Here is a 25,405-nt window from a genome sequence, read left to right as displayed (position 1 = left end):
TAATAATTTAATATTATTATTATTATTATTATTTACAAATTTGTATTATAGAGGCAAATTCTTACTTGATAACAATGATCTAAAACCTTAAGATCTTAAACCTTGTTTGTAAAAAGTTTGGGTAAAAGCATCTGCAAAATGGATAGCTATAAATATGGATTTAAACCTGGAATTGGCTTAAGATTCCATTCCAGGGAGCTCCATTGATTTTTACATAATAGCACAATTATAAAGCTTTTCCTTTGAGTCTTTGAAAAGTTTTGCATACAGATGAAAACATCCTCAAAATGATACCCATTCACACGGATCCTCAACATTGACTAAATATGCTGTACTATGTGTGCCAGGCCAGTAGTTGGCAATGTCAGTTTGTAAAGAGTGAACACTACTCTAGCACAAATATCGATAGACTTCATGACGTCACAGTTTTCACAAATTCACATTTTTGTAGTTTATTTAGATGACAATGTAATTGTTTTCAAAAACTTTAACTTTGACACCCATTTGACCCATTGATGTGCTGTATCACATGCTTTGTCAGTTTTGTGTGCTTGCTTGGCCCTTTGTTGTGTTAAATGGTAAAGCATGTCCTGTTGAATTCAATTAAGGTAAATCAGATGCGTAAAAAAAAAAAAGGTTAGTATACCGCAGCAGAGGAGTGACTATACCAAAGACCAGCGACTCTACCTGTGCGACTCCACTGAGTAACAATCCTGGAAAGGGACATGAGGATTGCTTCTTATTCATCTTCTTTCCTACTATTTATTTCACTGCTGTTTCTATTTTTATGATTATTCACTATGTGTTTCCAAATCCCCAACTATTACAAACCACACATCACTGTAGGCAGCGCAATACTGATAACCTGCACATTTTGCCTATGTCTGCAAATACACTACTTATTTTCCTATTGGTCTCTGGAAGTGCCAGTCTGTGGTAAACAAGGCAAATTCCATTACATCTATTACTAGTCATTCAAGGCTCAAACTCATGGCCCTGACAAAGACTTGGATCAAACCAGAGGAAACTGCTATGCCTGTTGTTTATCAACCCCCAGGTCTGCTAGGTAAGTTCTTGCAGGAGTTAGATGTGTTGCTGTCAAACTTCCCTGAGGAGAGTACTCCTCTGGTTATGCTTGGGGACTTCAGCATCCAACTAGATAAACCGCAGGCTGCAGACTTCCACACTCTGCTTGCCTCTTTTGATCTCAAGTGAGTGTTAACTGTTCCTGCTCACAAATCTGGTAAGCAATTGGGCTTTATTTACACATGCCACTGCTCCACTGATCATGTGTTTTTACTTCACTGCACACCTCGGATCACTTCCTCCTCACTCTTAACTTCAACATAATTCCTGACACAACACATACTTCTCCACATGTCACCTTTTGATGCAACCTACGCTCACTCTCTTGGCTATGTGCTATGGTTCATCTTCACTTCCTTCCCTTAATCAGTTCACATCACTTACAGTGCTACTGACACTCTGTATCTTGTTTAGACACAGTTAGCCCCCTCTCTTCCAGGCCAGCGCTTACCACCCCTTCCACCCCTTGGCTGTCTAATGTTCTCCACGAGCATCATTTTAAACTAAGGGCTGCAGAAGCGGGGTAGCACAAATCAAAAAATCCTACTGATATTAGTGTGTATTGGTCACTCCTCTCCTCCTTCTCTGCTAATGTCTCTACTGCTAAAAGGACATACTACCACAACAAAATTAACAATTTGTCTAACTCTCACATACTTTTTAAAACATTGCCACATTCTTCATTAATACAATTATAACCATCAGTGCACAATTCTCCACACCACAATCTTTCAAACACATCTTACCAGCAAACATACATTCACTCACGTCCTTCTCTCCAGTCTCTGAGGCAGAAGTCTACAAACTCATCTTTTCCAATCTTCCTACTACTTGCCCGCTTGTTTCTACTCCATCTCATCTCCTTCTAGCCATTTCTCCTTCAGTTGTACCTGTACTCACTCACATCATTAACATAACCCTTCACACTGGTGTCTTTCCCTCAACCTTTAAACAGGCTTGGATAACACTGCTACTTAAGAAACCCACTCTTAACCTAGCACTTTCAGAAAACAATAGATAGGTATCTCTTCATCCATTCATTGCAAAAACACTTGAACAAGTTGTGTTCAACCAAGTCTCTGTCTTTCTCACACAAATCGACTTCCTGGACAGGAACCAGTCTGGCTTCAGAAGTGTACATTCAATTGAGACTGCCCTGCTCTCGGTTGTTGAAGCCCTGACTGGCAAGAGCAGCTTCCAAATCTTCAATACTTATCTTGCTGGATCTGTCTGCTGCTTTTGACATGGTTAACCACCAGATCCTCCTGTAAACCCTCATGGCAAAGGGCATTTCAGGAACCGCACTCACACAGTGGTTTGAGCCTTACCTCTCAGATAGGTACTTCAAGGTATTTTGGAGGGATGAGGTGTCCAAGTTGCAACATTTAGCTACTGGTATGCCTCAGGGCTCAGTTCTTGGACCACTTCTGTTCTCTATCTACATGGCATCACTAAGTTCTGTTATTCAGAAACATTGCTTTTCAAATCACTACCATGCTGATGACACATCTCTACTTCTCATTCAATCCTGATGATCCGACAATAGCTATTTTTATCTCAGCATGTCTAACAGGCATTTCTTGCTGGATGAAGAGCCATCACCTTGGTGATTTTAACAATTATCATTGTTTTTAAATCTATAACATTAAAACAAATCCATGTTGCAGAATCCATTTTGCGTTACGATCATGTCAAGGATCAGCCAAAATTCCATGTGCATAGTGAAACACAGATGTTTAGGAAGATGCTGCAGTGATTATTTATTTATTTATTAATTCATTAATTTATTTTGCCATCTAGTGGTTAAGTGCAGAATTTCTCAACCATGGAGTCCTGGAGTACTAAAAATATATAGTGTTTTTATTATACTTAGGATATTATTCTTGGTGGTCAACAGAAGTAATATCGCAATCAAAGAAAATATTTCAACCAGGGGTGCATCTGGTACTCACAAACAAAGCTATGGGTGCTCCAGAAGGGACACAATATCAATAATGGTAGGCGGATCCTGTTGTAGAACAATACAATGGCCTCAAGTACTCATATAGTTCGAAAGGTAAAAAGCTTTTATTATTAAACAAGCCTAGATCTTAAAAAGACAACAACGCAAACGTGGGTTGGACATGGATTTTTTTTATTTTATTATTTTGCTCTGCAACAGGATCCACCTACCATTTTAGAAGTAATATCACTTCAGATCTGATAGTTGCAGCCAGTTCAATTGGTCACTTCATGTTTCATTTAATCAGTCATAAAACTGGAAAATTCAGCAAACTTAAATAGGGTAAATCACAAATGGTACCAGATTCCTCAAGAAAGGTATTTATGGTCTGTGAGGTCTTACAGGTTGAGATGCTTTGCAAAGGTCTATTGCAATCTATATATTTATTTGCACAGGACCTTTCGCACTCCCCTCTATAACTGTGAGAATGGTTTGTGATTCTTGTTAAATAACACTTCTGCAAGTCAAGATGGATAAGCAACAGAAGTTACTGGAGGACTTGAAATCACATAGCAGGTGTCAGAACATTATAATAATCAGGATGCCACAGGGCTCAGAGAGAGGACAAACCACAAAGTTTGGTGAAAGCACACAAATCCGTTGATGGGAAGCAGACATAGGTGGGACAATGTTAATGCAGCTGAGAATGAAGCAAATATCTGTACTTATTATCTGACTCTCAGTGAAGAATATCTTTGCAACAATTTTAGGCAGCAGATGCTCCACATTGAGGTTTCTAGCCAAAGGCTAATTTGTAGCCCAAGTCACTGGTTATGCTTGTTAGATTTCTGTGCACATTTTTATTTCTTTTTAAGTACTGTGTAATTCTGATTAGTTGCACCTCTTGTAGTGACCCCCTCACTACTCTGGAACAGGTCTTCAGGCATGCCATTAAATAAAGGGGAAAAAAGCAGTTTCGGTTTTGAGCAGGAGTGCTTCTGAAAAACTCTAAAGGTGCATCCATGAGGAGACGGCGAGTCAGGATCATCATCAAATGCATGGATGATCTAAAATGCAGCTTTTCCCGAAGCATTGGAAACTTTTATTAGTAACCACGCTCCAAATTCTCCCTGATGCTCTGCATGGTCAACTGTCACCTGTATGCTAATGCGTGCGAATATGCGTTGCGTATTGCGTAGGCAATGTGTAATATTTATAATATAATCAGTATTTCATACAGTCGCCATGTGTGCTCTGCGCATAATATGGGCACAAATAAAGGAGAGAAGCTAAATGAGCCCGAGTCCGACCCGAGTCCGATCTGTAAAAGAAAGAAAAAAAAATGGCCCGAGCCCGGCCCGAATGGACTCAGCGGGTCCCGACGGGCTTGCAGACCTCTAATATCTGGTCCCTGGACGGGACGCGGAGGTTCTAGGTGACCTACCCTGAGAGGTAGTTGACACCATCACTTCGGTGAGAGCACCGTCTAAAAGACACGCTTATGTCTTAAAATGGAACCTTTTTGTCGAGTGGAGCTCTTTCTTTCTTTCTTTCTTTCTTTCTTTTTATTTGACAAAAAAAACTTGTTTCCATTGTGGTCCTTGATGTAAAGCACAAACTCCACTCCCGGTAACAGGTACACTGGCATTGCATTATAAATACAAAAATTACAATAAAATTCCACATTTACAAAAATTTACAGTCACAAATAACGACGTACGTAATACAAATTCAACCTACTTAAGAGCCAACTTTTAGTTAAAACTAACCATATTTGAAATTCCTTTAATATCCAGAGGTAATTTATTCCATAAAAGGGCCCCAGAATATCTAAAAGACCTACGACCATACATAGTTTTAAAACGACATAATGTAATAGTTAGTTTTATAACAATGTTGCTCATTTACCCTAGTAAAGTACATTAAAATATGAAGGAGCTCTATTATTGATAATCTTATGTACCATTTTTAATTTAATATATTCTATTATATTTTCTATAGGTAACCAGTCAAGACAATTAAAATGGGAAACCTCCACATGTAAAACGACTAAACCCTGAAACTAACCTTATCAATATATTTCTGTAACTTATTCAACCAACCACGAGACAAATCAGACATCCAAGAAATACATTCATATTCAAAATGGTATGACACTAAACATGATGCAAGTAATTTCATAATCTGTTTATCAAGAAAACTAACATGGTTGACAATAAATTTAGCTCTAGCATTAACCTTACCCAGGACTTTCATAGCTATACTTACACCACTTAAATCATTGCTAGGGATACATCCAAGATAATTAACGGAAGTTCTATTTGATATTAAACAATCCCCCACCTTAACAGACAACTTGGATACCTTATTCAATTTTTTTTAGACCCAAATAAAATGGATTCCGTTTTGCCTAAAGGCAACATTAGTTTGTTTTCAGAGAGCCAGTCTCTTACCTTACAAAGCTCATTACCTAAATTCACTTGTATCCTACCAACATCCTTATATGAAATTAATAAAGCAGAATCATCAGCATATAAAAAAAATACAATCACAAACTGCTTGCATGTCATTTATGTATAAAAGAAACAAAAGAGGGCCTAAAACACTTCCCTGAGGGACTCCATTTTTAACCAAAGTTTCCTCAGAAAGAACCCCATCAATTTTACCTTCATCTATCTGCCTCCTTATGAAATCTGTTAAATAAAGTAAAGAAGTATCAGTCGAATAAGGTTTCCTAAAACCTGACTGAAAATAATAAATTAAACTACTCTTACTTAAATACTCATACATCTGTTTATACACAATTCTTTCTAAAATTGTTGAGGCCATACTAAGAATGGAGATTGGACGATAGTTTCCAAGATCACATCTGTTGCCTTTTTTGAATAACGGAATGATTTTAGCTAACTTCATATCAGATGGAAATATACCATTTTCCAAGAAAAGATTAACAATAAATGTAATAGTTGGAGCTATAATATCTCCAGCATCTCTTAAGAATCTAGCTGGAATATCATCCAGCCCAGTTGACTTAGACACTTGAAGCTCTTCAAGCATTTTAGTAATTTGATTTACACTAACTTTAGCAAAAGAAAAACTGTTTGGCAACACCCCTTGTTTTGAATAAAATCTCTTAACAAAATCAATCCCATTATTTCCTTTGGACAGAGGAAGCTTATCAACTAGACTATTAGCAATTAATGAAAAGAATGAATTAAATTTATTAGTTTATTTTTATCAAATTCTATCTTGCCATCAATAACTAAACCTATCTTTGATACAGAAAATTTTGATTTACCAATTGAATGGAATCTATTCAACACCTTCCACAGAGATTTAGGATCTTCTTTGTTTCCTTGAATTTGTTCTTTAATAAAATTATGTTTCGCCTCCTTTATATTTTTCTGTCCTAATTTTCTAAGTGCTTTAAATTTTAGAAAGTCTTCCTGATTCTTAGTTCTCCTATAAATCGAAAGAGCCCTATTCCTATTTTTTGATATTGACGAAATTTTCTGATTCAAGGACTAGCTCTTTGCTTAACTCTCACCTGTCTAAGGGGGGCAATTTTGTCCACTACTTTAAGAAATAAAACTTAAAAAAATGTTATTTTTGGAAAAAAAAATGATATTTGAAAAAAATGAGATATTTTGAATATCATTCCAATTAACTCTTTTAAGATAGTCTTTAAATACTTCAATATTATATTTTTTACCTATCTAATTCGTACTGTTTTATGATTACTAAATCTTATTTACTACGTTTTCTTGTACAAAAAAATATATATATATTATGATCACTGATACCATATTCAATTACTCCCTTCTGGGAAATATATTTTTCATCAGATACCAAAATAAGATCAATGGTACTTTCCCCACCTTCCCAAACTCTAGTAGATTTGTTTATTATTTTGATTAAATGGAATAATTGGCATAATGACTGCAAAGCTTTAGAATGTTCTATTAGATATGTTTGTATTAAAATCCCCCATAATAATACATTAGAGAGATGGTAGGGCACCTTGTGGCTCATAAAAATTCCTCCCCACTACTCCCTCCCACCCATAACTGGACACCTGTTCAGACACCTGTTGTACACCCCCACCCGTTGTAAGTGGCCATCTGTTTCATCCACCCCAGTGATCACAAGGAATTTATTACAATGTGTTTTTTTTTTTTTTTTTTTTTTGTGGGGGGTGCCATTGTTATGTGCTTTTAAACTTTAAATGGTAAAATTGTGTTAAATGGGATAAATGGAAGTTAAAGTGAAACACATATCAAGAAAAAAAAAAATCAAACATATACGTAAAACGATCAACGACTGTTTTATCCCTACAAGTCAAGTTGTTAAAACAGTTTTAGGAAAAGTTAGAGTTTGTTAAAAGTTAGAAAATAAAACAAAAAAGCATCTGACTCGTTAGTTAAAACAACGGCGTGATTACTTGTCAAAAATCTATGTTGTAGTCTAATATTACAAGTTAAATAATACAGAGCTGACTTATCTTACCGTGGTGTGAAATAAAAAAAATATCAGACCGTTAAGCAAGAGCATAAGATACTTGTCAAAATCTTGCATCATTACAATTTAAAACTAGTTAGTTTGACAAAGTTAAATAAAAATAAGTAGTGGTGAGCGCGTTCGTTCATCTATAACAAAATACATCAGGCCATTCGTTAAGTGAGATACTTTGTCAAAATCTATGTTGCACTTTTAAAGTTTGAGTTAATAACGGATACAAAGTTAAAGAAAATAGAGCTGACTTATCTTACCGTGGTGTGAAATAAAAAATATCATACTGTTAAGTAAGAGCATAAGATATTTGTCAAAATCTTGTAACATTACAATTTAAAAGTCACAAGTTAGAAAAGAAAAGAAGGGAAAAAAGTTAGAAAAGAAAAGAAGGGAAAAAGAACCACGCATCTAGCCGCGATCTAAAAATAAATAAATTAATATCAGAGGTGATCGTTAACACAACAGCAAACAGCAGTAGTCAAAAGCTATGTTGTAGTCTATCATTACAGTAAAGTTAGCTAGCGTTTGTCACAAGTTAGAAAAGTTAAACAAAATAAAAAGAAACGAGCATCTCGTGCTGATCCAGCAGATCCATGCACGCTCCGCGCTGTCAAAACTCAGAATGGTAACATCCGGTCCCAGTCAAGCCACACCTATTGCCAGCCCCTAACACAGGATTTAAGATTTAAATGTTAAAAGAATTAAACATGTTTTAACATTAGAACAAAAGCTATTTTTAATAAATCTTTACCATTTCTTAATTAATGAAACCATTCAGCATCCATCCTAAAGCTTTTCACTTTAAAATTAGGTTACACAAGTTTTCTTCTAAACCAACACCCACAGCAAAAATGTTGTTTGTTTTGTTTTTAGTTATTCACACTTAATTTAGTAATACCTTCATTTACTCTTTGATATTTGACAAGCTTTCTTCTAAAAATTCACATCTAACCCACAGGAAAATATTGTTTTATTTTAGTTTAGTTTAGTTATTCGCACTTAATTCCTTTATTTACTCTTTGATTTTTGTCAATCTCGTGGTGTGGTATAACATTTAAAACGTATATACACATATGTGTGTACAAAATTGGAATGAAAGCAAATGTTTTGGTGGGGTCTTTGGATTTTCAGCCGTAATTAGACGCCTAAACGTTTTACAACATCTTACAAAATGTAAAAATGAGAAAAGGCGCTGAGTGTCTGGACGTATGATTACTGAACCGTCAGTATCAGATCAAGAGGTCCATTGTAAAACATCTAAAGTTTCTGGGGATTGCAATTTAATGAGTTTTTGAAGGGATCTATCATCGTAAACTTTATTAGAACGTTAGGTAAAAACTTAATTGATCAAAACCTGATTTTATGACACACACCTGCGAGTGTGAACTCTGTCAAAGGTTTAGGCAGGAGTTCACTGACTGGTCAATGGATGCGTGCCCTATTCAACCTTTTTTATGACACATCTGGTTAAGTAAGGTAAAGTTGAGAATTGAGTATTTATAATGAATTTATAATCTATTCGAATGTGGCTTTAAACTGATGTTCAGGATGAGATGAGATAGATAAAGAAGTTGATAACCACAAACTTAAATAAATAGGGAGGGTCAAGGTGATTGTTTTAATAAGATGGTCTGCTGTAGGAAAATGCTGTTTAATTTAGTTCATTTTACTTAGTTTTGTTATTTCTTTTTTCACTCATATATTTTTCAACCCTTAACACAAACATACACTGCAAATGCAAACACACACACACACACACACACACACACAAACACTCAATGCATGCACAAAAATAAACAACCCTACAGTTAAATATTTAGACTTTTATAATGTGTCATACAAACCTTTTACAAATAAAAACTTTTAGAATCACACCGGGTATCTCTACAAGACGAAAAGCAGGATAATTAAACAACGATATACTATTGTTTTAACAAATACGTTTTTAGATCTTTCAAAGCAGTCAAACCATCCTCTGATGAATACAGAGATTTTTTGTTTGCAACAAATGTAATCCCTAAACAAGGTGATACAAATGTCTCAGAGTCTTTAGAACAGATTAGACTTTCTTTCTCACTTTAAAATTGTAACATTAACCGTGTGTTTAAATGCAGTATGTTTATTTTTCACAGTATACTGTTTTATTTATTCAAATAAAAATAACTGGTCTATATAAGTTTATTTTACTAAGAATTGATCAAATAATTGACAGAGAAAATAATTCAAATAATCAATAAATCCAATTTATCACTGATGTGTCTGACGGTTTGTGACAAATATCTTATAATATAATACAGACATGTTAAGATGTTAAGCATGTGTAAAACATGTTCAATATTACTGTTAAAAATAGTATAATAAAACAAACACTCACATAAAAACAAACACACACAGATCTAAATGTTAATACATTTTATACGCTTCTTCCGCATTGTGATGTTACAAACCCTTTAGTAACGCGAAGGCCAATTCATTTCCGCAAATCGATTCTTTCCCACAGTTCGGTTCAACGAACCGGTTCAAAGAACCGATTCATCGTCTCCTTAAATCGTCTCGCAGCGATGTCAGTGTACATGTCTTTTCTAACAACTCAGGGTCGTTTTATATCAGCAAAACATTTAAATTTAACCGTGTGAACGCATATCATCTTTTATTCATTTATCCAACGTTTGTGGTCGCTGTTTCATTCATTGATCCTTCATGTCGGATACGAGTCACGACCGACCAATATCGAGCAGCCTACACATAAACGCGGATATGTTCTACTTGTCTAAAATATAAGCCTATAGAAAGAATAAACCGGTTTTATAAACTCAGTGATTTGGCTTAACAACTTTAAAATATAATCTGCACGAGCGATACGCTCTTAAAATCGATAGCGCACAAAATGTGTGTAAAAGGACGGATAACATATTTACGGGAGGTTTTGTTCGTGTCTTACACAACCGCGCGTTACTTAACTTTTTTATTAAATTTTAATATAAAAGATAATAGCCTGTTAACAATTTAGACGCTTTTATTATGAAATCGCACAAAGAACCACTGAAGTACGCACTGTTTGTTAACACAGAATTAACTGAAATAATAGTCTACTACGAGCTTATTCAACCGATTTATTTACAGCATGCTGAATGTAATACAGTTAAACAGAAACATTAAAACATTTCAAACTTGTTAAACAACCGCTTCAATGCATTCCTCTTATGAAAACTGTTAAAATAGAATACTGTCAAACAGAATGTCATCTGCAAGTTCCCGACTTGTAAATTAGCAATAAGTTCTCAAAGAGAAACATACTTACACCGAGCTTGAAAATATGTTCAAAACACATGAATATCCATCACACATATAGTTCATGCATCGATCTAACGCATTCTGTTCGCCTTAAAACGATACATTCAGTAAAAAATCTGACCAAAAGACAGACAGACAGACAAAACCTCAACGATAGCTGAGATGGATCGAGAGGGAGGTCAATAGTTAGTTAGCAAATGTCACTGTTTATTGCTGAGATAAGTCACATCAGAGCTGCATGCTAGTTTATATTTAACATTTTTCATCTACCTACATGTTTAACGGCGCTACTGTTCTAGGTCCCCTCATGCCGTTGTGAGATATAAACAGCAAAGTTTTTCATAGCGTTAAGCTTTGAAACCAGAACCATTTTTAAGTTTCCATGACTTTGTGAGCTCTTTCTGTCTGAATTTATTTACTGCGATTTCACCATCCTTATCTTATTTTCCCCCCACCTAATTGTAATTGTTAGGCCTTACGCCTGCTAGTTTTTGCTGTTCATATAAGTTGATATTTCTGCTAATTTGTTTGATTCAATAAAATATTGCGTCTTCATTTGAGACATTTACATTACATTATTGCATCAGAGTAAGATACAAGATTGTTTCTTATTAAATATCATTAAATTGATAGCATACAAACAAACAAAAAACGTGCTATCTGTACCGCGTAAATTGTTAAATTTAAATGTTTTAAATCAAGACATTTTTATGAAGTCAGAGAAACAGAAAAAATCGTCCCACCTTTCGCTTAAAATGATGTATCAACTGTAAGTTGTTTACCTAACTATTGTTTAGAGACATACACAAAAGAAACGCGTATCTGTGTATGTACTGTGAAATGCATAGCTTCAAGCGTAATAGTTAGAAAAGTTTGAAGGGAAATAGTTGTATGTAGTTAACAGAAAGACACAAACACCTGCTTTTCACGCTCGGTTTATCTTGTTAACGCACAAATCTTAGACAGACCAGAAAGATGGTCTAAAAGAAATATAATTTGTTTAGTCTTAAGCAGCGTCATGTAGTAGGACTGTCATTTAATTGTTGTTGTATTTCTTTTGAGAATTTAACCCTGTTAACCCTAATTACAGAATAATGCAATATCGGAAAACGATCAGACAAATCTGAACGTAAAACACCTGATTTAATTTTTTCACTTAGAGAATTTGTTAAAATGTTAAAAATTAAGGAATTTTATTTAACTCTTGCAGGTTTATGATAGAATAAAAGGTAAAATAACAACTAGAATAAAGAATATCGAGAAAAATCTGCAGTAAGGGTATCAGATTTCTCGGACTCTGTATGTTATCGTGGCAAAGAATAACAATTTTTACCTCCCTCCCTCCCGATCCATCTCAGCTATCGTTGAGTTTTTGTCTGTCTGTCTGTCTGTCTTTTGGTCAGGTTTTTGATTGAATGTATCGTTTTAAGGTGAACAGAATGTGTTAGATCGATGCACAAACTATATGCGTGATGGATATTCATGTGTTTTGAACATATTTTCAAGCTCGATATAAGTATGTTTCTCTTTGAGAACTTATTGGTAATTTACACGTCGGGAAATTACAGACGACGTTCTGTTTGACAGTATTCTATTTTAACCATTTTCATAAGAGGAATGTATTGAAGTGGTTGTTTAACAAATGTTAGTTTGAAATTTTTTAATGTTTCTGTTTAACTGTATTACATTCAGCATGCTGTAAATAAAGCGGTTAAATAAGCTCCTAGTAGGCTATTATTTCAATTAATTCCGTGTTAACAAACAGTGCGTACTTCAGTGGTTCTTTGTGCGATTTCATAATAAAAGAGTCTAAATTGTTAACAGACTATTATCTTTCATATTAAAACTGAATAAAATGTTAAGTAACGTGCGGTTGTGTAAGAAATGAACCGAAACATCACGTTAATATGTTATCCGTCCTTTTACACACATTTTGTGCACTATCGATTTTAAGAGTGTATCGCTCGTGCAGATTATATTTGAAAGTTGTTAAGCCAAATCACTGAGTTTATAAGACCAGTTTATTCTTTCTACATACTTTAGACATGTAGAACATATCCATGTTTGTGTGTAGGCTGCTCGATATTGGTCTGTCGTGACTCGTATCCGACACGAAGGATCAATGAATGAAACCGCAACCACAAACGTAGGATAAATTAACAAAAGACAATACACGTTCACATGGTTAAATTTATTTGAATGCAGTGTTGGGGAGTAGATAACTACAAGTAGCGACGCTACTAACTTAACTACATTTTTCAGTAGCTTGGCAGTAGCTCAGTTGCTTTTTAAACAGTGTAGCTTTTCCAGTAGCTAACTACTTTTTGCAGCAAGTAGCGGTGTAGCGCGAACAAAAGCTACATTGCGTTTTGTCGAGCCTACGCGAATCAGCGCGATGCAAGGATATTCTTCTTGTTAGATTACAAACTCATTTTTTGCCATTACTGCCACCTGTTGTTTAATCACGCATCTTGCGGCTAACGGTTCACTGACGTACAGAAGTGGGTTGACACACCCATATTATCCATGATGGAGCAAGACGTGGCGGCAGATTTGGAGGATGGAGAAACAACTAACGTTAATTACCCATGGCCTTATTTGTCCAAGTTCATGTCTCTCAAAGAAACGACAAGTAAAGGTTACACTTTTTGTAACAGTCTGAGATATTTGAGTGTTGTGTGTAATAAAACACTCTTTGAAATCATAATTGTATTGCATTGTTTTAAACACTAAATATTTTACTTAAAACATTCCTCAGACACTTATTCAGTTATTTATAATATACGTTGTTCAAAAAAATCTAAAGTAGTTTCAATGTAGCTAGCTACTTTTTGATAGTAACTTGTAGTGTAGCTAACTACTTTTCCAAAAGGGTAGCTTGACTGTAGTTTAACTACTTTAACTTACGAGTAGCTTGTAGCTTGTCAAACTACAGTTTCAGAGTAGCTTCCCCAACACTGTTTGAATGTTTCGCTGATATAAAACGACCCCGAGTTGTTAGAAAAGAGATGTACACTGACATCGCTGCGAGACGACTTAAGGAGACAATGAATCGGTTCTTTGAACCGGTTAGTTGAATCAAACTGTGGGAAAGAATCGATTTGCGGAAATGAATCGGCCTTCGCGTCACTAACTGAGATCGCAAAAAAGGTTTGTAAAATCACAACGCGGAAAAGGCGTATACTTCGCAAAAAAGTGTGGAAATGCGAGTCTTTTTATATAGGGCATCTGAGCGTGCGTATAATCAGAAGTCCGACAATTTAGAGAACGGTCACGTATGACCATTTTGGGATATGGATCCGTGACAGCCATATTTGTAGTCTGAGATGTATGCTGGGTATTGTAGTTCGCTGACCTGAAAGGTCAGCAACATTTGAATGAGGTATTAGTTACGCGCGTCCAATTTAACATCTTTGTAAAAACAAAAACAAAAATAATTGTTAAAACGTATTTAGCTTAAACAAATATATATATAAGAAGAATACTTTACGTTAAAACAGACTTGACATGTATATATCGAAATGGACCACCTGTTGTTGCGTTATTTTGTGAAATAGCATTAGGATTGGTTGCGCGTTCTTATATTTTTCTAGTTTCATCATAAACTATAAGCAGGGACTTGTAATAATATGTTGAACATCTGAGGAGTTGGTCGATCACACATCCAGAGTTTTACTGCGGTGCTATAATACATTTTCTACAGCGGTTGTACTTGTTAATAGAATGCTTCAAATTGGTTCCAAGTCAAGTCAAGTCAACTTTATTTATATAGCGCTTTTAACAACACAGATTGTGTCAAAGCGCTTAACAGTATAAAATTATAGGATAGAGTGTCAGTAATGTATAATGATAAGATTAAACACTCAATTTTCAGTTAAAGGGATTTCATTATTGAATTCAGAGACATCATTTTCTAGCTCAGTTCCAGACTTGTTTTATTAGCGTGCCTAGTCTTAAGTGATATTGTTCACATTTTTAGAGTTAAACAGATTAATGAGCTCTTTCAGCATCTATAGTTGCAATAATGCATAAAATAACACCGTTATAGGGTTTCAGCTACAGCTGAGTGATAGAACAAAGTTAAGAATGTTGTTGGCAATTTGTGGGTGCATGAGAGAGTTTGAATAAAAAATGTTTTAGTTAAAGATGTTATTAACTACAAGCGTCCTAACTTAGAAACAATACACTATATGGTTTTCCCCCAAAACCGGTCATTCAACACATTTAAAAAGCCGTAAGAAAGTTTATTGTCTTTTGAAGAGAAAGTCAGATATGTTATATTAATTTAATCTTTTTTCATTTTTTATTATTGATTAATATGATAGAATCATGCTGAATTTATGAGGTTATGTATTTATACCGGTTCATGTACTCACTGGTTACTGTATACATATACAAGAGAAATGCATACACTCAGTTAAAGCTTCTAGTCTGTCGTTACAAATATCTTAAAGAGAAAGTCCTTTCACACATTCTATTTTCATATGTCTCAGGATTCTGTTACGCAAAAACAACTTGAGCATGGACACAAATCCTACATGAAAGCTACAAAGATGACTTTTTTAACTATTTTTACAGATACTTAACACCTTAACACATCTGTATCAGTAAGATATTTATGTCATCACAAACAATCAGACACGTCAGTTTGTGGTGTGATAAAATGGACTTATCAAATATTTGCATGTTTCTTACATCAGTTATTTGATCAAATCTTAGTCAAAAAAACCTATACAGTCCAGTTGTTTTTATTTTAATAAAATAAAACATTATACTGTGAAACAATGCTACATTTAACCCCCCGCGCTTAATAATACCATTTTTAAAGTGAGAAAGAAAGTCTAATCTGTTGTAAAGATTCTGTGAGACATTTGTGGCACATTATATAATTACTTTTGTTGCAAACAACCTTATGACAACTAATTTTCAGTCTAATATAGGTCAAATTCATAAAGAAAAATATCTGTAAGTGTCTTGCGTTAATCAGAGGATTATTTGCCTGCTTCTAATCATTGCTTTAGAGGATCATGGTTTTAGGTTTGAAAGATCTATAAACCTATTTGTTAAAACAAAAGTCATATCATTGTTTAATCATGCTGCTTTTAATCCTCTTGTAGAGATACCAAGTGTGATTCTAAGAAGTTTTTTATTTGTAAAAGGTTTTTATGAGACATCATAAAAGTCTAAATGTTTAACTGTATAGGGTTTGTGTGTGTGTGTGTGTGTGTGTGTGTTTGTTTTTATGTGAGTGTTTGTTTTATTATACTATTTTTAACAGTAATATTGAACTTTACACATGTTTTACACATGCTTAACATCTTAACATGTCTGTATTAGTAAGATATTTGTCACAAACCGTCAGACGCATCAGGCGGGGTTGATAAGTTGGACTTATCGATTATTTGAATTATTTCCTCTGTCAATTATTTGATCAATTCTTAGTATAAAATAAAAATTTTTTTTATAAAATAAACCTATATAAATCAGCTATTTTTATTTTAATCAGTAAAAATTATACTGTGAAAAATAAACATGCTGCATTTAAACACACGGTTAATATTACAATTTTAAAGTGAGAAAGAAAGTCTAATCTGTTGTAAAGACACTGAGACATTTGTACCACCTTGTTTAGGAATTACTTTTGTTGAAAACAAAAAATCTCTGTATTCATCAGAGGATGGTTTGACTGCTTCTAATCCTCATCATGGTTTTAGGTTTGAAAGATCTAAAAACGTATTTGTTAAAACAATAGTTATATCGTTGTTTAATTATGCTGCTTTTCGTCTTGTAGAGATACCCGGTGTGATTCTAAAAGTTTTTATTTGTAAAAGGTTTGTATGACACATTATAAAAGTCTAAATATTTAACTGTAGGTTTGTTTATTTTTGTGCATGTGTTGTGTGTGTGTGTGTGTGTGCGTTTGCATTTGCAGTGTATGTTTGTGTTAAGGGTTGAAAAATATATGAGTGAAAAAAGAAATAAAACAGCAGACCATCTTATTAAAACAATCACCTTGACCCTCCCTATTTATTTAAGTTTGTGGTTATCAACTCCTTTATCTATCTCATCTCATCCTGAACATCAGTTTAAAGCCACTTTCAAATAGATTATAAATTCATTATAAATACTCAATTCTCAACTTTACCTAACTTCACCAGATGTGTCATAAAACGTTTCAATAGGGCACGCATCCTTTGACCAGTCAGTGAACTCCTGCCTAAACCTTTGACAGAGTTCACACTCGCAGGTGTGTGTCATAAAATGGTTAACATAGATATCCTTTGATCGCTGACCATCTTAGGAAGATGATCTGTTTTGATCAATGAAGTTTTTACCTAACGTATTAACAAAGTTTACGATGCCAGATTCCCTCAAAAACTCATTAGATTGCAAATGAGTCGCATCCCCAGAAACTTTAGATGTTTTACAATGGACCACTTTATCTGATACGGACGGTTCAGTAATCATATGTCCAGACACTCAGAGGCCTTTTCTCATTTCGTCGCACTGCATGAGATGAAATATTTACATTTCGTAAGATGTTGTAAAATGTTTAGGAGTCTAATTACGGCTGAAAATCCAATGACCCCGCCAAGACATTTGCTTTCATTCCAGTTTGTACACACATATGTGCATATACGTTTTAAATGTTATACCATACTGCGAGATTGACAAAAATCAAAGAGTAAATAAAGGAATTAAGTGCGACTAACTAAACTAAACTAAAATAAAACAACATTTTCCTGTGGGTTAGATGTGAATGTTTAGAAGAAAGCTTGTCAAATATCAACGAGTAAATGAAGGTATTACTAAATCAAGTGTGAATAACTAAAAACAAAACAAACAACATTTTTCCTGTGGGTGTTGCTTTAGAAGAAAACTTGTGTAACCTAATTTTAAAGTGAAAAGCTTTAGGATGGATGCTGAATGGTTTCATTAATTAAGAAATGCTAAAAAATTTATTAAAAATAGCTTTCATTCTAATGTTAAAGCATGTTTAATTCTTTTAACATTTAAATATCCGCGTTGGTCTCTCCACCTGTGTTAGGGGCTGGCAGTAGGTGTGGTTTGACTGGGACCGGATGTTGCCATTCTGAGTTTTGATAGCGTGGAGTGTGCACAGATCGGCTGGATCAGCGCGAGATGCTTGGTTCTTTTTATTTTGTTTAACTTTTCTAACTTGTTAGAATTTGCTAACTTTAATGTAATTATAGACTACAATGTAGTTTTCGACTACTGCTGTTTGCTGTTGTGTTAAAGATCGCCTCTGATATTTATTTATTAATTTTTATGAGGGGGCAATAAATAAAATATTTGACCACAAGGTGCCCTAACATCTCTCTCTTACCTTATTTTGCCAAATCATCGTTATTATTGTTCAGAACAAACTCAAGTCCCTTATAAAAATGATTTTGACTGTGTGGACGATAACAAACTCCAAACAGTATAGGCTTAGTCGCAGGCAACAATAAATCCAAGAACAATAACTCCTGCTCCACATTAATGTCTAACACATTTAAATTAATATCCGATCTAACAAAAATACAAACACCTTGTCTATTTCGATCCTCCCTAATAACATTATAATTATCTACTTTTATTTCATTATTAGTTACAGACGAATCTAGCCATGTTTCTGTTAAGCAAAAAATCCCCACTTTACAATTCTTAAGTAAGCACCTTATTTAATCGATCTTAGGTAACAAACTCCTTATATTTAAGTGCATAAAATGTAAACTTTTTGTGTTAAAATAGTCCCCAAACAAATTGACAGAACCTCTTCATCGACTAAGCTCTCATCGTGCTCGGCGCCCTTCTGATCCACGACACGTCCTTCCTGGCAAACTGTCCTCTCCAAACTATCACGATCATGCCATCATCCATGAAAAAGTGGGATATATTATTAGCCATGCTGTTAATATTTGGAGCCCTGTCACTGCATGACACTCGTACCTGTACAACAGCTGAGTTCCGTTCAGCCAAGTACGATCCGGAATCCAAAACTCAATCTTTGTTGAATCTGGGACAAACTTCCCCATTAGGACCTGGACAAGGGTGAATGTCGCCTGACAATAACAGGCATAGGATGATAACTAATTTTCCAGCGTTGGAGTGGTGTTTTGAGACCGAGGGCCTGGATGATTGTAAACGTAATAGGGAAAAGATAATATTCCGCTCGTAGCCAATAGAGACCACGTTGCATCTTTCTTCAGATAAAACATTAAATCATCGCTTATTATCAGAGAAAGTGACGCTTGATGGGCACAAATTACAAACAATAACAAACGCCAAAACCGAAATCACAATGCCGTGTTCACCTGTCGCCATGTTACCGGAAATGCTTCTCATGGAGAAGACCCCCAGAAATGCTCGATCAGAGTTGTGCTGTCCTTTCTGCAGCAAGTGTTGGAGCGAAGGCTGTTTCCCTCCACCCTTAAAGTCTATGTGGCTGCGATTGCTGCCAACCACGACCCTGTGGAATGGAAGTCGGTAGGGAAGCGTGACCTGGTCATCAGGTTCCTTAGGGGGGGCGAGAGGGTTAAATCCTCCATGGCCCCCCTCTATACACTCTTGGGACCTGTCTCTAGTGCTCAGAGCACTACAGCAGGGCCCATTTCAGCCTTTGCAGACAGTCGAGGTGAAGTTTCTATCAATGAAAACTCCCGCTTGCACTGGCCTCCATCAAAAGGGTAGGGAATCTGCACACGTTTTCAGTCGACGATTCATGCCTAGAGTTTGGGCCGGCTGACTCCCAGGTAATCCTGAGGCCCCGGCCTGGCTATGTGCCCAAGGTTCCCACTACTCCCTTCAGGGACCAGGTGGTGAACCTTCAAGCGCTGCCCCCAGAGGAGGCAGACCCAGCACTAGCTTTGCTTGTCCAGTCTGAGCATTGAGATGCTACGTAGACAGGACACAACCTCAGACCAGCTCTTTATCTGTCACAGAGGCCGGCAGAAGGGAATGCTGTCTCTAAGCAGAGGATGGCCCACTGGATAGTGGATGCCATCACCCTGGCTTATCAGGCACAGGGTGTTCCCTGGCCATTCAGGTTGAGAGCTCACTCTACTAGAAGTGTTGCATCCTCCTGGGCGCTGGCTCGTGGCGCCTCGTTGGCGGATATTTGTAGAGCTGCAGGCTGGGCGACCCCCAACACGTTCGCTATATTATATGGCCTTCGTGAGGAGCCGGTATCCTCCTGTGTTCTCACCTCAAACGGGTAGAAGCACTGTGAGGCCCCGGCTTCAGGTCGGCTTACTAAAACCACTCCAGAGTGTCCGTACTGTAGACCCTGTCGAGCTCCTCCGTCCCCTTGGCAGCCAGACGTGGCAGAGCGTCTGGCGCCAGGCCCTCACTCGATGAATCCATGAGAACCGGTAGAGGGCTGGGTTCCATATGTAGATACCTAAATGGATCCCATATGTTTAAATTCCACGGTATAACTCCAGAGTCTGTTCCCCGGCAAACCTTCTGCTATTTTCCAAGATGTTTACATTCACCTCTAATCTTCCATATGCACCTAAACGGTTGTTCATATGTGTAAGTGCTTCTGAACCTCCTTCAGGAAGGATGTGGCTTCCGCAGCGTTCCTGTTCCAAGTGGAACGGGTACGTTCCCAGTGTTATCCAGTCTTACTGAGTGGGTAGTGCCATAGCAACAGTAACTGGTCTTCCTGTGATAAGCCCCGACCTACGCCAAAAAGAAGGGATGCAGGAGGCTTCCACAGGACACTGGAAGGGGCAGTATCCATTCCCTCCTTCAGGAAACGAGGGTTACATACGTAACCGAGACGTTTGGCTCATGCACCAGTGTTTTTATGTCTGCGGGTAGCAGGTGCCACAAAGGGGCATCCAGGTTGGAATTTGCATGCTTCAGTGTTCTTAGATAGGGCTTTCTGTTCAGTTTGATGCAGTTTTTAGAGATCATATAATTTTGTACATAGAAAAAAAAAGAAGAAGAACACAAAGCTATCTCTCCTGGATGGCTTGGAAGCAGCAATACTGATCTTCCTGAAATTCAGAAACATCAGTTAAGATCATAAAAATTAAGCATTAATACCACACCATTTAGATGAAACTAGCGAGGTCCCTTTTTTGTAATGAAAACAACAGAATTTATTTTAAATTGGAGACAAGCTGGATAAGCTGCTGGCAGTTCATGAAGCAACAAGAATGACAAAAATGACAAACCTTTCTCAAAGATAGAGATGCAGCGGCAATATAGTTACAAATCTTATGGAAATAAATAAGTGCTTTGCATAGTCCTATTGTAATTTATATAAGTCAACCTATAAGACAGGGCAGACCATAAATATCTTTCTTTAGGAAGCTGGTGCCATTTTATTTTGGCCTATTTAAGTTGAATTGTCCAGATTTTTGATCAAATGAAACATCCCCATTTTTCTGCCTTGCACAGCTGCAGTGTTACATATTCAATTGTGGTGCTATCCTACAGAATATTTAATATATTTAACAAATAGGTAGGGTGCTGAGATGGGTTTTATTATGGAAAAATCCATAAAGGCACATAAATGCATGCTAATTAACTGTCTATTGTTATATCGTAGGCATGGAGAAAGAGGAGTCTGGTGAGGAGCAGCAGGAGGAGTTGAGTCAAAAAGAAGAGGAAGAAAAAGGTAAAGGTGTTGACAAATGTAATATCCTCCAATATTAATTACAGACCATAAAAGAAAACTTCACTGAGACTAAGATAAAGGAATAATTACTTGCCTTTATGATGCACAAGCTATGAAAACCCCTTCTAATGCACAACATGGGTCTAAAATGACCCGTATTAATTTCCTATGTTATTTCATAATTCACTGGGATTTGTTTCTTTGATGTATCTTTTGAAATAATTTTATTTCAGCATTTAATATTCGCTGATCTATAAATTCCATGATCCATGAATACTGAAAATATCCTTTTACAATGACCACAAATTAATATATATGCTATATACTCTACTACATCAAGTTTACACACGTGTAAAAAATGGCCCATCTATGCAAGCATGAAAAAACAAAATAATAAAGACATTTTGTTAAAATAATTATTTTAGCAGTTATTTAGACCAACACATTTAACACTTTGAATATGTTTATTTTGTCACACATACTCATACTTATAACAGATAACAACAGATAACACTGAAATTGAACTGTCTGTAGTGCAACTATAGTGAATGTGACCGAATAGATGAAAATAAAACAAAACAAAATAAAATAAAATCACACAGGTACAATGCCATCTCAAATTGCCATCTCAGTGTTTACATGCCTCATAAATGACAACTACAGGTTCATGATCCTTGCACACAGGCCTGACACTGAACACCAAGACTTGTCTGTCTTTGGCAGCTGGGCAGATTCTTCACCTTTTCCTCTTCGATTGACCCTCCTGCCTGATGTATGCCTCTGGCCGGGTGCTCTGGCCGGGTGGTGACTGTGTTTTTTGTTTTGTTTTTTATTCCACATCTTCCCATTGCCTCTGTAATAATATTTTGAAGGTGGGGTGTGCCCTCCAAACACCTCTTCACATGTGGCATGACAAGCTCTTTGGCCAGCTCCTTGATGAATAGCTGTCATACATTGGTCACACCACCCATGTAATCAGGGTGTTGTGCAGTGAAGTTGGTGTTGGCCAGGGGTGGCCGAAATCGGTCCTGGAGAGCCACAGTCCTGCAGAGTTTTGCTTCAACCTTGATAAAAAAAACTCACCTGCCTCTAGCTTTCTAGTGACCATTAGACTTGATTAGCTTGTTCAGGTGTGTTTGATTAGAGCTGGAGCTGAACTCTGCAATGACTGTGGCTCTCCAGGACCAACATTGGCCACCCCTGGTGTGTAGGCACTGAGGGTGTAACAACCAGCACATTGCGGCACATGGGTCACCTCCGTGTTCTCTGCTTATATGAGTAGGTGCAAATCATTTTTACTCAATCTATTGGACTGGGTCTGAGTTTCCTCTTTAGAGGACTCATCAGACAAGTCTTTAATGACATCACAGAGTCTTCTTCATCTAGAAGAGCTGGATTTACACCCACAACTCCAGATTGACCCTGTGGCACATACTCTAGGTCATCAGCATCAGATATTTCAGACTCTGAATCAGGATTAAGAATTTAAATAATAATAATAATAATAATTTGTTACATTTATATAGCACTTTTCTGGGTACTCAAAACGCTTTATGTGGAAGGGGGGAGTCTCCTCATCCATCACCAATGTGCAGCATCCACCTGGATAATGCGACAGCAGCCATATTGAGCATCAAGGTGTGGAGGCGCTGCGGTGCAAATTCATTCCACTCATGTTTAGAACTTTAACTCAAAGATTCGTAGAAAAATATAAACGTTGGATTCAACACTGGCCGTAGATCTGTGCGCGCAGTCCTTGAAATCCATTCAACAGTTAGCATCATATAGCATCATATAGCCCCCATGGCAAAAAGAACACAAGGCAGTTTAATAGCACGATGCAAGAAGTCATTGTAAGTACAAGCGCAAGCACACGAACAACCCCCCACACCTCCCCCCGTAATAAAAAAAAAAAAAAAAAAAGGGTGGGCTCCCCCAAAGTTCACGGTATAGTTGGAACACTGGCCGGGGTTACACCCCTATTCTTTTTTGAAGGACATCCTGGGATTTTTAATAACCACAGAGAGTCAGGACCTCAGTTTAACGTCTCATCCAAAAGACGGTGCTTTTGAATGTATAGTGTCCCCATCACTATATTGGGGCATTAGGACCCACGTAGACTGCAGGGTGAGCACCCCCTGCTGGCCTCACTAGCACCTCTTCCAGCAGCAACCTAGTTTTCCCAGGAGGACTCCCATCCAGGTACTGACCAGGCTCAACCCTGCTTAGCTTCAGTGGGTAACCAGTCTTGGGCTGCAGGGTGATATGGCTTCCAACCATAATACGTTAATCTAGAATGTCTGGGATCATCCATACTAACACTCTAGATAAAGAGTGCACAACAAGCAGTTGACCATGTATATACTGATTATATATTGTCTTTGTCAGACAGAAACCTTGAATGTCCAAAACCATAACTTTTCAGGAACACTGACAGACATAAAGGGTGACCAATAGCACCGACTTATGTTACTGATACATGTTTCTCTGTCTCACTAGTAATAGATTTCAAGGTCAAGGTAACCTTAGCCTAACATTCAAATGGTATGCCCAATTATCTTCCACGGTATATCAAATATTTTCTGTGGTAATAATAAATAAATAAATAATACTAAATGCATCAATTATACAAAAGCAGCCATGTTGAGCTGTGAAATATGGGGCAGGTGTATAGTTCTCTGTAGTAAATATGTTCCAACTGGCAAAAAAAAATAGCAAATATCAAAGGTTTCTATATGGGTCATTTTTGATCCATGTGTTTAAAATGTATATAGAAATACAAAAACTGTTTTTTTTTTTTTTGTTTGTTTTTTTATAAAGTGAAGAATGGAAAACTAAACATAATGATTTGTGGAAATCACAAACAAGATATTTAATGAATACCTGGAATGGTAAATGATTAAATGCATTTCTTTCAAAGATTCAGCAAAGAATCACTCAGGCATGATTGAAATAACATAGGAAATGATACGGATCATTTTAGACCCATGTGTGTAAAATTGATGTAGAAATGCAAAAGCTGTGTTTTTTTATAAAGTAAGGAAGAAAAAATGAACTAAATGATTTGTGGAAGGCAAAAACAACCTATTTAAAGACTTTCTGGAGTAATAAATGATAGAAAACAAGTTAATTGAGGAATTCCTGGAATTCTGATGATTAAATTAATTTCTTGCAATGATATAGAAAAAATAAACTCAGCCTGGTCACTTTAGACCCATGTTGTGCATCAAAGTGTTAATAAGTTTTGTTGTTGTTTGTGTAAATTTAACATTTAAAACATTATTTTCCAACATTTTGGCTGCTTTCTGTATTGACTTGTTTTAAATTTTGAAAAATTCTCAAATAAGTACTATTTTTGTATAGTACAGTATAGTAGTAAAATTGTATTCTTCATGTCATGATCCCTTTTAATCTTTTTTCTTTTGTTTCAAATAATTTATAAAACTTGACTATAGGCAGATTAGTGCATGTTGCAGATTATGAAACATTTTATTTTTTTTAATCAACACACATGCATTTATTCATTTAATTGTTGATATTTGTTTTATTTAATTTAAATGTTTTCTCTCCTTTTCTTGTAGAGCACATACTTAAACGAACACTTGACATTCTGAAATTCTTCTGGGTTTTTCTAATCCTTCTTACTGAGGATGTAATATCTGGTCTGAAGAAACTCTGTAAAGACAGCTTGGATATCTCTAAAGTGCTTCTCTTTGAGAAAACTCTACTGAGCATACAACAAAACAAGGTGAAGTTAGTATTCCGCCAGTAATATTTTATTCCATTGCTTGCCTACAATGATTTTGAAGATTATTTAGATAATAATAATATAATAATAATCATCTTACCTTGAACCGCATCTTACATTGTATGTATGTATGTATGTATTTATTTGTTTGTTCGTATGTTCGTTCGTTCGTTCATTCATTCAACTTTAA

General features: G+C 36.1%; 1 protein-coding gene across 1 annotated transcript in view; it reads left to right on the top strand.

Moving 5' to 3' along the window:
• LOC306875608 (piezo-type mechanosensitive ion channel component 2) overlaps positions 1–25,405 on the top strand; it is a gene marked incomplete at both ends in the record, with an annotated part of 550,584 nt that overhangs the window by 297,705 nt on the left and 227,474 nt on the right. The window contains 3 exon segments of the mRNA XM_079426295.1: positions 20,377–20,439; positions 21,399–21,467; positions 25,049–25,215. Of these exon segments, the coding sequence (XP_079282421.1) occupies positions 20,377–20,439; positions 21,399–21,467; positions 25,049–25,215 (299 nt within the window).

This window comes from Barbus barbus, assembly GCF_936440315.1.
Source record: "Barbus barbus genome assembly, chromosome: 10".
NCBI lineage: Eukaryota > Metazoa > Chordata > Actinopteri > Cypriniformes > Cyprinidae > Barbus > Barbus barbus.
Note: the sequence above shows the minus strand (reverse complement) of the source record. Positions and strands in the feature narration are given on the sequence as shown.